Below are 17256 nucleotides of genomic sequence, written 5' to 3'. Positions count from 1 at the left end.
CTATTGATGTTACTAAAAAAGTGACACAGCGGTAAAGTAGTATATTGCTTGTAGAATAATCTGACAAAATACCAGAATTATTGAATGTATATAAGTATAGTTATTATTTGTTAAAAGATTTTTTTAGAGGTAACTTTATTGATTTTTTAAGAATTTTAGAAGATCAAATTTGTCATTTCATACCGATTGGGTCTCATGTTGCGGTCTCGTGGGACTCGTGGTCAGAAACATATGGAACAGGAAACTATTTTTATAGTAAATCTGTTTATAAACACATGTCAGACAAATACTTTGAATTACTATTCTATACCTATGCTATATTTATAGAGAATCCTTAAAAACTATATGACTTTTATAGTCTCTTCCGAAAATTGAATCAAATATATGCGTATTATCAACCCAAAGATTAATAATATCGCATTGAACAGAACACTATCGAAAAATGTGTTGAGAACATTGTATGCATAAACAATATCGGAGATTGAACAAAGAATTTAATTTTATGTATTTTGAGTTCGTGAGTCACGATAATGCGGTTATATGCTTATCTTATGTGATAAGTCTATACAAACTAACATACGTACATGTATTTTTATAGATCCAACTAAATCTGACTTTATATCCGACTCGATCGTTGAAATATCTTTTGATTTTGGAACTCGTTCATATTTTGACACAGTAACAAAATTATATATATAGTTATATATAGAGGTATTGTGTAAGACAAGATCGCGAAAATGAGTAAAATGTGAAAATGTATTGACAATAATTATTAGATGTATAGGATACACAAATCAAAATGGCGTAAGACCGTAAGTTGGTTATCAACTTTTCCAGAGTGAGATACGAAGTGAATTCTTATAGTATCATTCTAATGGTGTCTATGTCTTATGTTTTTTTTTATAATCGTAATTTTCCTAAGGGACGTGAAACAGGATAAAATAAATATTTTATACTAATCAACGTCTTGAGATGAAATCTATAACAAAAATCATTAATGCAACTTTTAAACCAATAATAATATGGAGCCTAGATGATGCGGAGGATTTTTTGCTCAGCAATGTCTTCACTTCAATGTCAATGTTACAAGAAAAAACACTTTGTATTAACGAAATCTTCTTGATATTTAATGAAATATTCCTTAGATCGTTATTAATCCATATCCATCCAGAAAATCAGCATTGCCTACGAGGAAGCAGTTAATCATAGTGTTTACTTATAATATATATATATTACGTGGTTTATGTTACTAACATATTGTGTAATTTATGATCAATAACACCCCTCCAAGGAAGACGACTGGCAAGCTATAATTAACCACAAAAGGTAATTAAAGTCGTGGTCCTGAAATTTAGCTTAGATTGTGATGCTGCCTTGTAATAAAAACACGTAGACAGAATAAAAAAATATTAGAAGGATAGAATAAACCGCCACTAAACTGATTTAATACTGTAACTATGTTTACGAAACAAATAGTTTAATTGAATTTATTTAATTCAATACTGAAACTATTAAATCCATCTATTCTGCTATTAAATAGTCAAATACACAACTATATTGTTACTCTTCCGTCGTGTGAAGTCGGTCACCGGAACTGACAAGTTGCAGTGTTACATTAAGTTTATATTGTGAAGTTAAGTTCCTGTGAAATAGTGTTGCAAGCAACAATAATTTATGTCACGTAGGACTATTTAATTAAAATTTTCTATAAATATTTTATTAATTAAAATCAATATAAATCAAATAGCTTTAATATGTTTAGTGGCCCTTGACAATAATTTACTTTAATTATTAAAAATAGAATATCCAAATCATCAAACAAAATACACTTTTAGTGATTAAAAAAACAGATATAAATAAAATGAAAGATTATTATATGACGGTATTAGTCTCTGGATTGTAGCAGGTAAAAATGATAGATTAGTTTCTGTAAAGATAACATATTTATGCTGAACGAAGCTTACTGCTGAATTTTGGTTCCCAGAAATTGTTTTAAATTATGCAGTGTATTTAAAAAATATATAACATGTATATTATATACTTTTTTTTTCGACATAAATCAATAAGGTCTCTCTGTTAAAGACAATTAAAGTATGAACAAATGCCATTAGAAGTATATCACAATACCCCGCCTAAATTAAAATAACCAATAATAGTTGATGAGTCTTTGATGAAGGTTAATCGGTGGGGTTTTGTAAGTAGCACAGAAATATTTTGCTACTATAATATTTATTCAGCTCAACTGTATTAATACTTACTGTCATATTTCCTCAAACCTCCTGGATCCTTTCTAATTTGGTATACTCATCAACTCATTACTATTTTTTTATGTAATGAAATTTTTTATTTCTTTTAAATAAAATACCTTTTTTTAAAGAAGGTAGTTTTATCTTTGATATTATTTGACCATACCATGGAAATGTACGATAATGTGTTGTACTTCAAATTTTTCAAGTATCAATAAAAATCTACATAGACCAAATGTTTCTTTCTCATTTCACATCAGTTTTCATAAAACTATTAATTAATTAAGCACGATAATTATGCGTGAAATAATGAATTTAGTTCATATGATTGTTTTTTAATACTATCGGTGTATTTGATTTATATTAATTCGTTCTTTATTACGGATAATATTGAATATGATATTATTTAGCAGATGAATGAGTCATTAAATAAAAATGTACGACACGAATGTACGACACGAATGAAACAAGTTTTAATTGTAAACTTGATCCTGACATATGTACGTGACAAATGAACGAAACCAAAATTAGAATGTATATTATAATTGTTCAAATATTTTAATTCGGGATATAATGATTTAGATTCGATGGTTTACAATGCATTATGATTGTACGGAATTGAAATAACAAATTGGAAATATACAATTAAACTAGTATCGTTTTGTTTTATGGATTTATAGTGACTGAAATGGTTTGGTAGGATTGGCGGCACAGTGTTACCTGTTTGAAAAAGTATCTGCTGTACAACAGGATACTTTTACGTGTTTTGGTTGGTTTGCTGTTGGATTCGTAATAGTTGTTTCGATTCGTAAATCGTTGATTCTACATTCTTCAACCATCATAGCCTATGAGATACTTAAGTGTTAAAATCAGAAAAGTAATGAAACTTATCTTTATAAATTTAAATGATTTCATATTGTAATATACTGGGAATATATAAATTGATAAGACAACGAATTTTATATGGGAAATTTTACGATGATCGGCGTAACAGTTCAGACGTGTACGTAACAAACAAACTTGTTTTCACTTTTATATTACTAATATATTAATGACAATGATTATTTTCAAGAGTGATTTTCGAATTCAACTACTATTTAATGATATCAAAAGATAATCACTCAAATACTTATGTAATTTGATGAACTCCGTGGTCGAGTTGTGTGTACACCGGTTTTCATGGGTACGCCGCTCCGAGGTCCCGGGTTCGATTCCCGGCCGAGTCGATGTAGAAAAAGTTCACTAGTTTTCTATGTTGTCTTGGGTCTGGGTGTATGTGGTACCGTCGTTACTTCTGATTTTCCATAACTCAAGTGCTTTAGCTACTTACATTGGGATCAGAGTAATGTATGTGATGTTGTCCAAGATTTATTTATTATTATTTATTAATCATTAATTCAATATTCAAATCACTTAATAGCTACGAAATTATCAAACAAGGTCCCTCTTACACGCGACGCCAATCACGGTTGTTTTTAAATCGTAAAAAACTCCAACATTACTTTTATTTATTTTTATATAATCGGTTTATTGATAATAATATATATTAGTATAAAATGATGTGCTTTATATTGTATGAACTTTTTATATATAGTGATTTTTAATTCCAAAAATAAATTATTTTAAACAATCAACTTTAATATTTCAGTTATGATACCCGAAAACACTATAAATATAATCGAATAAATATATATATCAATTATATTTTATGTATATATATATAATACTTTAGTTGTGAACATCGGTTTTGTGTTTAGGTAAAATATTTATAGTAACTAGAGGTCACTTGTTGTACGAAATTCCGTCCTTCTTGGTAATAAAATTATATTATGACACGGTGATTTGAAAGGTACGAAAAATGAGACTCAGCTGGACGACAAAAATGTTAATAAAGAGTCATTGATTTTAAATATTGACATGACGCGTGTCTAAGATAAAATTATTAAATTTTAAATTTCATATTTCTCCCTCGACGTAACTATCGTGAAAAGAATTACAAAGTTTTTCTTCAAGTATATGCATATAGATAATAATTTTATTATATGTACAGCTTACTTAAATGTCTACATAGAATGTCAATGCTGAGAACGCCTTGAAAAAGATTGTGGCACACACACTATTAAAATTTACTATTTTAATAGTGTGTGTGCCACAATCTTTTTGCCAGACGTTTGGCCAGTGTCAAGCGTAGCCGTCACGCAAACCAACATGTGAGTTCGCTTCGTTTGTTTTAGTTTTTTCTGGTACGATACACTAGCAGGATATATAAATAATCTAAGACCATAATATTAAAACAAATATTACGGAATAATAGAGTTGGTAGCTTTATTTTACCTATATATTAATAACTAACGGTGCCCGCGACTTTGCGATATTACAGCGTGACTTTATTTTTGATATATTTCTGTAATAAAAATAGCCTAAGTTACTCCTTATTACATCAGCTGTCTGTCAGTGAAAGTCCCGTCAAAATCGGTCCAGCCGTTCCAGAGATTAGCCGGAACAAGCAGACAGAAAAAAAAGATATTTTGGTATATTTACCGTGTATACATTCATTCATAGGGAGAGGAGGCCTTAGCTCAGCAATGAGAAAAATACAGGCTGTTAATGTAAAAAAAAAATACATTCATATGCATTATATAAAAAGCGGTTATTTTAATATTACAAACAGACATTCCAATTTTATTATATGTATATAGAAGACCGACAATAAGCCTACCTTCTATGTAACTGACGATCAAATAAACAATTTGCCGCTTTTTTCCTCACGCCAAGTCCCGATAAAGTGGTTGAAACAAATTGCTTTTGTTTTTCACTCTTCCATTATCCTATTGACTGCCTCCTTTCTTAGTGACTAGCTAGTAAGCCCGTATCTCGAGGTCCCAGGATTAAACCTCGGAACGGACCAGTAAATAAAGTATTAGTTTTTTAGCAACCTGGAGTCAGAAAGTTGATAGTGTTACTCGTCCCTCGAAAAGTATATAAAGCCGATATTGAACCCGAAATGTTTCAAGTCGTATCGGTTATTCAACCTCATCGGATTATAGTTTGCGTAAATATTTGTGGAGTATAATATATTATCCAGCGCACTTGTCTAGTTACGCATGAGTATGGCAGCTGTGCCTGAAAGCATTTAAGACAAATTAAAAAACTAAACTGTTTGTTAGGTTTTACAGGTAATACAGTAACTCCATTAATAATTCAAATTGAATCGGTATTTTCTTATTATTTTTATAAAATCAATTAAGCAGCTTATTCTAAGTCTGTATTTCCAATCTCATTCCCAGACTTTGTATACGTCCAATCGTCTTAGTCGTTCTCTGGAGTAAATTAGTTCTTGATTAGAATGACTAATTGAATTTATTTTAATTGTTAATCCTTTTTAGTGAATTTTAAAAAGAAGGAGATTATCCTTTGCCGGTATTTTTTTATAAATGTATGTTCGAAGCTAATATATTTACTTCGTAATATCCGCCTGGATAAGTACTCATCAGGTGTTCTACCGCGACACAACAATAATCAATATTATTGTGTCCCAGTTCGTGTGAGCATCATTACTGTTTTATTTACCCACCCTTAGGCGGGTAAGGCCTTCTTCTTACAGTAAGGTATAGTTGTAATTGTAGTAATATATATTTATAATATGCAAATAATCTCTTACTAAGAATGATGATAATACACAAAAAGATAATGATGGTGTAGATATTTGCATTTTATAAGATTACCACAATTACATTATAACTATACCTTAATGAGAGCTGAGATGGCCCAGTGGTTAGAACGCGTGCATCTTAACCGTTGATTTCGAGTTCAAACTCAGGCAAGCACCACTGAATTTGCATGTGCTTAATTTGTGTTAATAATTCATCTCGTGCTCGGCGGTGAAGGAAAACATCGTGAGGAAACCTGCATGTGTCTAATTTCAACGAAATTCCGCCACATGTATACTCCATCAACCCGCATTGGAGCAGCATAGTGGTATATGCTCTCCTTCTCCTCATAGAGAGAGGAGGAGGTCTTAGCCCCGCAGTGGTAAATTTACAGTAAGAGTAATATACCTTAATATAATTAAAATTACGATTTGGCCAAAACTTTACTAGCAAAATACATACTTGAATACATATTAAATAAATACGGATAATAATGCCCCTAAGCTCATTTTTATGTGCTTACAGAATTTGAAATAGAGGTAACTAACAAAAATATAACACAACGATACTAGTTCAATAATTCATGTTTATTATCAAGTATTGCTTCGCAAAACGTTCTTTTTGGTAAAGGTTTTTGTAGCAAAACATATAGAATTGGTTAAAAAATATTTAAGTTTAATTTAGCATTACAAAATCAAAGCTAAACCTTATACGTACCTACTTATTTTTTATTACAAGATCCTATTAAACTTGTTTCGTTTGTTTGTTTAGGGCAAATCTTGCGTGCTCAATTAGATCCACTTTATCTTATCCTACGTACTTGAAACTTTACTTGTTGGTTCAGATGCGATGACAATGCATTTTCATGCTAAGCTTGACTTGATTCTACACCCAGGATTGGTTCCAGCTGAAGAAAGGTTCAACACGAAATTTTGTATATGATAAAAGCTTGTTTTCTAAAATGGGTTTTTACTTAAAACATTTGAAAAAAATATGTATATACTTCACGCATCCCATAGGTACGCGACATAGCTTCACTTTAAAAGATAAATAAATTAAAAACCTATTTAACACTTAATGTCAACTATGAGTCTTAATTGCACTAAAATCTTCAAAGTTGAATCCCGTGGGGCTACATCCACGGAAGCGTCTAGAGTTAATTGAAGGAATTAATTAAATCCTAGACGAACTTTAGGCTTGGTCGAGAAAAGGTTCTCGAGACAAAATTAATGAATCCTAGATTAGGTTGCCAGATGTCTGGATAATCTAGGGTATCTACGATTCCCTTTCGAAGATTTTACCTCAGTATAATGATATACAACATTTAATAGTTTAATTTAATGCTGGTGACATTCTTACCCTTATTCCATATGGTCATGATTTAGACAGCAGTTATTTTTATTTTTTATTTTTTTATACCTAAAGCCTTAATTTAAATAATACTTAAATGATTATTTAAAATACCTAAAGAGTAATTAATTGATAAAATACTGTATACAAAATTAAACACGCATAGGAGTCTTCTTCGATTTTCTGGACAAATAATAAAACAGATTATAGCTATGTAATTTAACGTAAAAGAGTAAGTAGTTTTTTTAGCAATTCATCTCGGCAGGATCTAACTAAACCGATAATGACTTTACATTTGATTTAATCCCACAACGTGTCAATACAGAAATGCTTATAAGAGTCGACTGGAATATAAAATACTAGCTGTTACCCGCGGCTTTGCTCGCGTAGAATATGAATATATTTACAAATTAACTTTAAATATTACGTTCATGTAAGACCTCTTTGTATACCACATGGGTGTATATTTCAGCCCTTAGGGTAGAATATCCAGAAACGCTTAAATACATATCAAGTAATTTATAATCGGTAGCCCAATAATAAAATTTCGAGCTTCTAATTTCAAAATGACGGACTTCCAGACTAACCTGCATACAAAATGCCAACACCTACTTTTTCCCTTTAGGCGTAAAATATCCAGAAACGCTTAAATACGTATCTACTCATTTTTAAACACTATTCAAAAAAAAGGTTCATGTTTTTAATTTAAAAAGTGACGGACTTCCAAAAAATCTTTCATCCCTTATTTCACCCCCTCAGAGGTTAATGTCAAGAAACGCTTAAATACGTATTAACTCATTTTTAATAAGTAACAAAAATAAAATTTCGTGCTTCTAACTTAAAAAATGACGGACTTCCAGATTTATCTATACAAGATATGTCAACCCCTATTAAACCCCTTAGAGGTAGAATATCTAGAAACACTTAAACACGTATTTAATAATTTTTAATCAGTATCCCAAAAATAAAGTTTCATATTTTTAGCTTAAAAAATGATGACTTCCATAAAACTTTCAACCCTTATTTCACCCCCTTAGTGGTAGAATATAAAAAAACACTTAAATACATATTTACTCATTTTTAATCAGTATCTCAAAAATAAAGTGTCATGTTTTTAACTTAAAAAATGACTGACTCCCATAAAAACTTTCAACCCTTATTTCACCCCCTTAGTGGTAGATTATATAGAAACGCTTAAATACGTATCTACTCATTTTTTATCAGTATCCCAAAAATAAAGTTTCATGTTTTTAATTTAAAAAATTACTGACTTCCATAAAACTTTCAACCCTTATTTCACCCCCTTAGTGGTAGATTATCTAGAAACGCTTAAATACGTATCTACTCATTTTTTATCACCAAAAATAGAGTTTCATGTTTCTATCTGAAAAAATTACGAACATTCTATACAAACTTTCAACCCTTATTTCATCCCCGTAGGGGTATAATATGCAGAAACACTTAAGTCAGTATCTACTCCTTTTTAATCAATATCCCAAAAATAAAGTGTCATGTTTCTAACGTAAAAAATTGCGGACTTCCTAACAAACGTTCAAAACCTATTTCACCCTTTTAGGGGTAGAATTTCCGAAATTCGCTCCTTAGTGGGTGTCATGATATGTAAATTTATAAGTGTACAGCCTAAAATATAAGTTTTATGCTTCTAGTTCTAAAAATGACCATACCTTCAACAACTTACAACCTTTCATCCCCCTTTTCAACCCTTTACAACACTTTTTTCCAAATAAAAAGTAGCCTATGTCCTTTTTCAGGCTCTAGACTATTTGTGTACCAAATTTCATTTAAATCGGTCCAGTAGTTTTGGCGTGAAAGCGAGACAGACAGACAGACAGAGTTACTTTCGCATTTATAATATTAATATAGTATGGATTTAGATTTCAATAATACTTAATTTTTTAAGTTTTTTAATTTTTTTACTTTAATTTGAATAACTTCGATAAATAATTACTAAATTCTAACCTCTTGATTTTTGGGTAAATATATTTTCACGAAGGTATTAATGCTTCTCACATTTGCCTAAAGAATTATTGTTCTATAAAAACCCTACCGCTCTTGATGATTCATTAAAAATACTAAACTTCTATAAAACTTTGTAGATATAAATCAGGAGTGGTTGAATTTATTTCGATATCAAAATAAAAGAACGTTTACAAAACAAATAGTGGCTATTTCAATGGCTAACTGGGATCTTAGTCGAAAACATTGATATTCAATTGGATTTCTTTTTGCATGAAAATTGCCTTCATCGCTAATGCGTAATTTGTCCACTATTGCTTTATACTGTTTATTTTATATACTTATATATAATTGGTGTTGAAGATAGTGATGTCTCCGAGGCAAATTTCACCCACAACGGGTATTAGAAAACACTTTTTGCACGAAAAAGTGTGTGCGCTAAAGTGCACTTTAAATCGTGTTTACTCTCAAAAGACAAAGATTTCAGACGAAGAGCAACTGCTTTTCGAGGCACAAAGGGAAATGTAAACACTGCTCAAACCTGCTTACTTTTAAGCTGCTTCTGACAATTTCTTTACAAAAAAAACCAATATTTTTTTATCGATCCTACTGGTGTATTGAATTCAAGACCATATCACTCGTAGCCTCATTACATCAATAAACTAAAAATATATGCTTTTATCAACCGAAAAAAATAATAAATTTGTCCATTAAATTAATGATTTGACTGAACTATTTTCCCCTTTGTATAAATGTTGACAATATCAAAAGTATATAATTACAACACACAACCAGTTTATTTTTGTGACAATAATTATATTATTGTATACAATTTAAAATACTTTATTGTGCTATTTATATCCATTAAAATAAATAAACTATTCCATGCGATTTAATAAATATCTAAGCAAACCAATTCTTTACTAAAGTATTTTAGAAAAAGCAAAGCGCGTAAATCATAGCATATGCTCCAATTAAAATTTTTGGAATGGAAAAATGTGTAAACGAACGACAAAGGATAATTTATATGGGCATTTCTTATATTATTGGTCGTCTTTTCTAAAATAAACGGGACGAGCAGCTGATACCTAAATTAGTTTTTTAGCCCAGTCCAGAGTGTTATTGGTCTCAGAATTGAATGAGCTGGGTTCCTCGGAGCTACGTATTACGATCCTCATTTTACGTAATATGTACATTATACTATAGTATTTATGTTTTCGCATTTTGTCTAGTATATAGACTATCCTAGAGATATTTACATGACAACACAAGTTGATTAAAAGCGAGGTGCAGACTGCTAGCATCCTGTTGTTTCAGGCAGCCTCTAAACCAATTACCGAACTGTGCAGAAATTTATGGTAATACACGGTTTTGTTTTGAGTTCTGTGGTATTCGCTTTATAATTACATAATATATTATATTTTAATAAGTTATTCTGTTAAACCAAAATTGAATCAAAAGTAAACAGTACACAATAACATAATACAATGCATTCTAACTCTTAAAAACATTTCTTCCATGACACCCAAAAAGAACAAAAAAATACAGACAGATAAATAATAGGTAAAAACGTACAATACTTATTACGATACGATACGATATTTAAATTGATCAAGTATTTTTTTTTTTGTTTATAATTCATATCGTACTCGGTGATATTCTATATTTCGAATTAGAATTACCACATTTCTATCAACCAAAAACGAGTTTTACAGTATCTGTGGTACTTTTTTATTTTTATTCTTTTACTAGCGACCCGCCCCGGCTCCGCACGGGTGCAGTGATCCCACTAAATATACTACAGAATGTACAACGTTTACAGTTTTTCAGTCGTTAGACAATAAAAACCGCTATGTCCCTGCGTTTTAAATCTGTAATATCTTCGAAAATATTCATTTGAATTACATGTTGTAAAGGGCCATATTTATCTATATTAAATGCACAATGTATTTAAGGTACTTAAATGGATAAGAATTAATGCTGTATTGCTTAAAATCGCTTCGAAAACAAGCCATTATTTCTCGTAAAAAGTAAAGGACAAAAAATGGTTGTTGTGGACATATACCACCACGGATTTTTTTGAAGACCATTTTAAGGTGTACAATACTGTAGTACATTCATTTGATCTATCTACTAAGGTTGAGCCAGCATTTGCAACGTAAGCGCAAAAAATATGTTTATTTACTATATAACTTTGGAATCCTCTAAAATAATCAGTGTTTCTCTCCTACATTGTGCACCAATTATACATATAAACCTTCCTTTTGAATCAATCTATCTATTAAAAAAACTGCATCAAAATCTGTTGTGTAATTTAAAGATCTAAGTATACATAGGAATAGACAGCGGTAAGCGACTTTGTTTTATACTATGTAATTGTTAACAACTAAATTAAAATAAGATTGTGTACATCAATTACCGATAACAAATGATTTTTGGACAGAACACGGATGTTTTTCCTGCTACAATAAACTTTTAGGGCCACAAAATTAAGGTTTAATCGAATTTCCCCCACAGACATTGAAAGGAGGGAAAATTACAATGCTAATGGAGTCTTTGCCTCTCGACCCGGCCAACATTTTACACTTGATAATAATTTTAAACGAAAATCCAAAGTTTTTTTGCACAAAGTCGGAAAATTTCTGCAAAGGTTATATTTGTTAACATTACATAGACTCACAAATAGCCCACTGTGATCTGATATAAAACATATAGATATGTAAATAGTAAGTTTCGAGTATAATTCATTTTTGGTGGTAGATCTTTGTGCAAGGCTGTCTAGATAGCTTACTTAATATGGTTCCAGCTTAAAGGGTGAGTGGGCCAGTGTAATTACAGGCACAAGAGATGTAACATTGTAGTTTCCAAGGTTAGTGGCGCTATGGGTAGTAGTGACCACCTTCTATCAGGTGTCCCATTTGCCAATCCGTCTAACTATGCCATAAAAAAAGAAAGGTCATATAGACGTAATCTGATTTTTAAAGCACACACATCTTAACACCATTTATAACAATGGAGTTCTTTTATACCAGAAAAATATTACGAGACATTTTATTAATAACTAATTTCCGTCCACAGCTTCGCCCGATTGTCAGGAGAGAGGGTTACAGTTATGAGGTACCTTATAAGATTTACGTATCTCCAACGAAACGTATGAGAAGTTATTACGTGACAAACAAACTCGTTTTCTCATTTATATATTTTTTAATTAACATTATTTTTAAAATGATCTATAAAATACCCAAAGTAATCCCGATATTGCACTACCAAATAAAAACGGATAAGAAGTGTTAACAAAATCGAATTTTAAAGTACCATGGTTTAGTGATATTAGAATTCTCAAAATTGAACATAAACAGTCAATATCGTCGGCGCCATATTGCTCAAACACATTCAAATTTTCGGACGATGCTGTAACATGCACCAATCCAACTATACTGTAGACTATGTAACTTTAAACTTCCAATTGCTCTGTATATTACTTGCACGCAGTACCCACAATGAATACTAACATCTAAGATTATAAAACAAAAGACGAATGCATCGCACGCAACATTAAACTGAAGCTACAAAAGTATGCGTCAATAATGCTTTATTAAAGTGACTATTATTCATTATAGACGTATTAACAAATTATTTATTACTACACATTCTAGTGAGAATATGTATTCACCTTTGAATTTGTATTACTGTATTGTATTGTTTAGTATAGTAATAACTTTATTATCACTGTATAGTATAAAATAAAGTCGCTACCCGCTGTCTGTCTGTCCTTTAGATCTTTAAAATTACGCAACAGATTTTGAGATTTTTTATAAATGTGATTTTAGAAATGTGATTTTGTGAGTGATTCAAGGGGAAGGTTTATATGTATAATACATGCATAATATAATAGAGAAACATTGATTATTTTGGAGGTTTTTAATGTCGTAAAAAATCACATTTTTTGCGCTTACTATGCAAAAGTACTACAGTATATACATCTTAAAAAAGTCTACAAAAAAGTCCGCGGTGGTATATGTCTATCTATTACGGTTAACCCACAATAACCATTCTTTATCCTTTACTTTTTATGAAAAACTAGCTGTTACCCGCGGCTTTGCTCGCGTAGAATATGAATATATTTACAAATTAACTTAAAATATTACGCCAATGTAAGACCTCTTTGTATACCACATTGGTGGGCATTTCAGCCCTTAGAGTAGAATATCCAAAAACGCTTAAATGCAAATCAGCTCATTTTTAATCTGTTACCCAAAAATAAAATTTGGAGCTTCTAACTTCAAAATGACGGACTTCCAGACTAACATGTATACAAAATGTAAACACCTATTTTTCTCTTTAGGCCTAAAATATCAAGAAACGCTTAAATACGTATTTTTAATCAGTAGCCCAAAATAAAGTTTGCTGCTTCTAACTTCAAAAATGACGGTCTTCCAGACTATCCTATATACGAACTGTCACCCCTATTTCCCTCCTTAGGCGTAAAATATCCAGAATCGTTTAAATACGTATTTAATCATTTTTAATCAATATCCCAAAAATAAAATTTCATGTTTCTATCCTAAAAAAATGACGGAGTTCTATACAAACTTTCAACCATTATTTCACTCCCGTAGGGGTGCAATTTGCAGGAACGCTGAAATACATATCTAATTATTTTTAATCAGTAGCCCATAAATAAAGTTTCATGCTTCTAACTTCAAAATGACGGACTTGAATACAAACTTTCATTCCTTATTTAACCCTCAGAGGTAGAATATCAAAAAACGCTTAAATACGTTTTTACTCATTTTTAATCAATGACATAAAAACAAAATTTCATGCTTCTAACTTAAAAAATGTCGGACTTCCACACAAACGTTAAACCCCTATTTCACCCCTTTAGGGGTAGAATTTCTATAATTCGCTCCTTAATGGGTGTCATGATATGTTAGTTTATAAGTGTACAGCGTAAAATATAAGTTTTATGCTTCTAGTTCTAAAAATGACAATACTTTTAACAACTTACAACCTTTCATCCCACTTTTCAACCCTTTACAGCACTTTTTTCCAAATAAAAAGTAGCCTATATCCTTTCTCAGGCTCTAGACTATTTGTGTACGAAATTTCATTTAAATCGGTTCAGTAGTTTTGGCGTGAAAGCGAGACAAACAGACAGAGTTACTTTCGCATTTATAATATTAAGTAAGTATGGAAGTATGGACTACAAAGCGATTTTAAGCAGTATAGGGTTAATGCTATAAACCTTATCCAATTAAATACCTTAAATACATTGTGCACTTAATATAGATCAACATGGCCCTGAACTGACTAAAAAAGCTAAGAACGTTGTATTTAAAGACTTTCTGTAGTATATTTAGTATCATCATTCCACCCTTGCGAAGTCGGGGCGGGTCGCTAGTAAGTTAATCAATGTATGAAATTATGTCATACAAAGTCCAAACTTAAGTCTGATGATAATCTATTATATAATAAAATTATATAATTAGAAGGCACATTGTTTGTGGAACCTGGCAGACGTTATACTGCCTTTGTACTTATACCTTTTTGTATATCTTAATTGTGATGGCAATCGGTCAAACTGTATAGAAATTAATATTATAAAGCGCCATCTAGCGGCGAGTTACAACAATGTGAATAATATGAAACGTTTTCATAAAAAAATACTTGTGCTGACTTTCATGGTGAATGTTCAAACGGTTTCAAAGTCTATTAACTAACTAACTGAATTATATTTTTTTTTTTTCAGATGTATTTAAATTAATTAAATTGTTTATTAAGAAATAAAAGCTTGTTTCATTGTAATTTAATGTGTTTTATTGTTGCAGGGCATTTCTTAGAATACTCTGTGTCTGCTGCCCCAGAAAATTGCGAAGAAAATATCAACCACAACTTCGCTTCAAACAATCTCAGGTATTATAAAACAAATTGTACAGTTAAATAGTTTAGATTGTATTTTGAATATTTTATCGTACAAAGGATAACAGTACGTTAAATTAAAGGGCCGCTGTACATATATATTAGGTATATATACCACACATATCATTCCATAAAAATAAAATTGCATAAACACAAAATCTTCGAACTCTGGTCAAAAAAATCTTACTTAAAACGTTTAACATCGTCTTAGTGTACAACGTATGTACAACAAATTAAGTATATACTTCTTTAAATTATAAAAAAAAATCCCTGATAAATATTTTTATAACGAATATATTTGTTACAGTTCTGACTTTAGAACGAATGCGTTTTGATTACGAAAAACGTAATCGTAATAAAATAATTATATTTAACTTTGGTTTATAAATGATTTTCCTTTCAGTGGCGTACGACTCGCCGTTATTACTCCACCGGCGAACTTCAAGCTATTCGACAAAACTCCTGCGAACAAACTTATATTTAGCGGTTCAATTTAATTCTCGCCCTCATTATCTCTCTCACTCCAAGTGCCTTCTCTGAAAATATCTTCGTAACATTTTTATACCTCCTTTAAATAATCATGTTAGGCTTAGGGTTGTATGACATGCTTGCAAGATTTGATATCTTCAATCAATTTTAAAGCTAGAGGTACGTTCGATTATCTAACAAACTGTTGCACTTGACCACTTCGCCTTATTCGGCATGTTATACGCGCTGCATCTATGTTCCACGTCCAATATTCTATTGTTACCAATGTGATCATCGCTTTCCTAAAACCACCAATTTATCTAATAATTTCAAATGATTCTGTCCCAAAATGCATGTATTTGTTGGAATTTCTTGAAAATCCTTTTTCTTACTCTATCCGTGATTTTCTAAATCGTTGCAACATTTATTTCCACTTTAAAACACCTGTACGTTTACACGTTTCGTCTCTTGCATGAAATAATCTAAGTAACAAAACGTTTCTCTGCTTGCAAAAACTTTATAACCCAATTTTCGTGTTATTTGCACTCGCCGCACCATCGTGTACGTCTTTTGTGTCGAAATTTTTTACCTATGCCCTGAATTATTTCTGTGTATATTGTGTCGTTTGTGTTGATTATTATTTTACGCTGGATACATATAATGACCAGTTGTATGTGTACTTTGTTTTTTATTTATTTACGGTTGACGAGAAAGTATTCATCCGTAAAATTAAGAATAAATAATTTTGGTGTGTATTTTGTTGTATAAATTACAGTACCCGGTGACAACTATGATGTATTCGTCGGTGACGCAACACGAGATGTGTCGCTTGTGACATCAGGCGCGCGCGGGGACGTGTCGGCCGCCGCGCGCGCGCTGCTCTTGATGTCGCGACCGCCGTGCTCTGCGTACGGGCAGAAGGGACGGCGACACACATTCAAACGACTACCCTATGAGGACTATAGAACAGACGAATACGTTCGACGAACCGATCAAATGTCTCGAACGTCATCTTTGCCCCGACACATCCTATTGCCCGGACTCGGAGTCTGTTAGTGAAATTAGCTTAGACAGTGAATCCAGAAATCCATCAATAAAACGAAATATAAGTAAGAAGCGTGTAACCTACCAAACCAAAGCTGACGTGATCTCTACTTAGATTTAGTTTAGAATAGTACGTGTCTAGTCATGACTTTCACATTGTGAAAACAAAAATTCAATCAGGAGCTGTGATTTACTAGCTGTGTAAATATTAGTATAAATTAAAATAAATCCACGCATTTATGCTTCATGTGGTTTTGATATTGTAAATAAAAATAATAAGGGAATAAAAACGCTTCATATTATTGTAAATATAGATTCGTTTCAATCCAATACTCCTAGGTTTTATAAGTGTTTATAAAATATTGAATATATACGGAAACAGATTTATCGTTCGTTCGTGTAAATGATTCATTTTGATTAATGATGAGAAACTAAAAACAATATTGCAAAAAGTTGTATATAAATAATCCAAGCACACCCTGGAGAAGCATGGTGGAACGAGTGAGATGGCTTTACCTATCAATGTTGTTTAAGCAGTGATAAGTTTAACAATGCTGTGTCTTCCTCTTTCAAATGCCAAAGTACTGTTGACTGAAAGA

The 17256-nt window shown here is 31.3% G+C and overlaps 1 protein-coding gene across 2 annotated transcripts in view; it reads left to right on the top strand.

The window, feature by feature from the left end:
* The window catches only part of LOC113401556 (dopamine receptor 2-like), a 160834-nt gene extending 143795 nt beyond the window's left edge, over nucleotides 1-17039 (top strand). Inside the window, exons 3-4 of one of the 2 annotated variants that reach the window (XM_026641509.2) lie at nucleotides 15055-15139; nucleotides 16389-17039. In XM_026641509.2, coding sequence (XP_026497294.2) covers nucleotides 15055-15139; nucleotides 16389-16448 — 145 coding nt within the window. In that variant the 3' untranslated portion in view covers nucleotides 16449-17039. Of the gene's footprint in view, nucleotides 1-15054; nucleotides 15140-15548; nucleotides 15788-16388 lie in introns of those variants that run through there. The other variant, XM_026641508.2, reaches the window with a different exon arrangement.
* The last annotated feature ends 217 nt before the right edge of the window (nucleotides 17040-17256 follow it).

This window comes from Vanessa tameamea, chromosome 20 (assembly GCF_037043105.1).
Source record: "Vanessa tameamea isolate UH-Manoa-2023 chromosome 20, ilVanTame1 primary haplotype, whole genome shotgun sequence".
Lineage (NCBI taxonomy): Eukaryota > Metazoa > Arthropoda > Insecta > Lepidoptera > Nymphalidae > Vanessa > Vanessa tameamea.
This window is presented reverse-complemented; position numbering and strand designations above follow the sequence as displayed.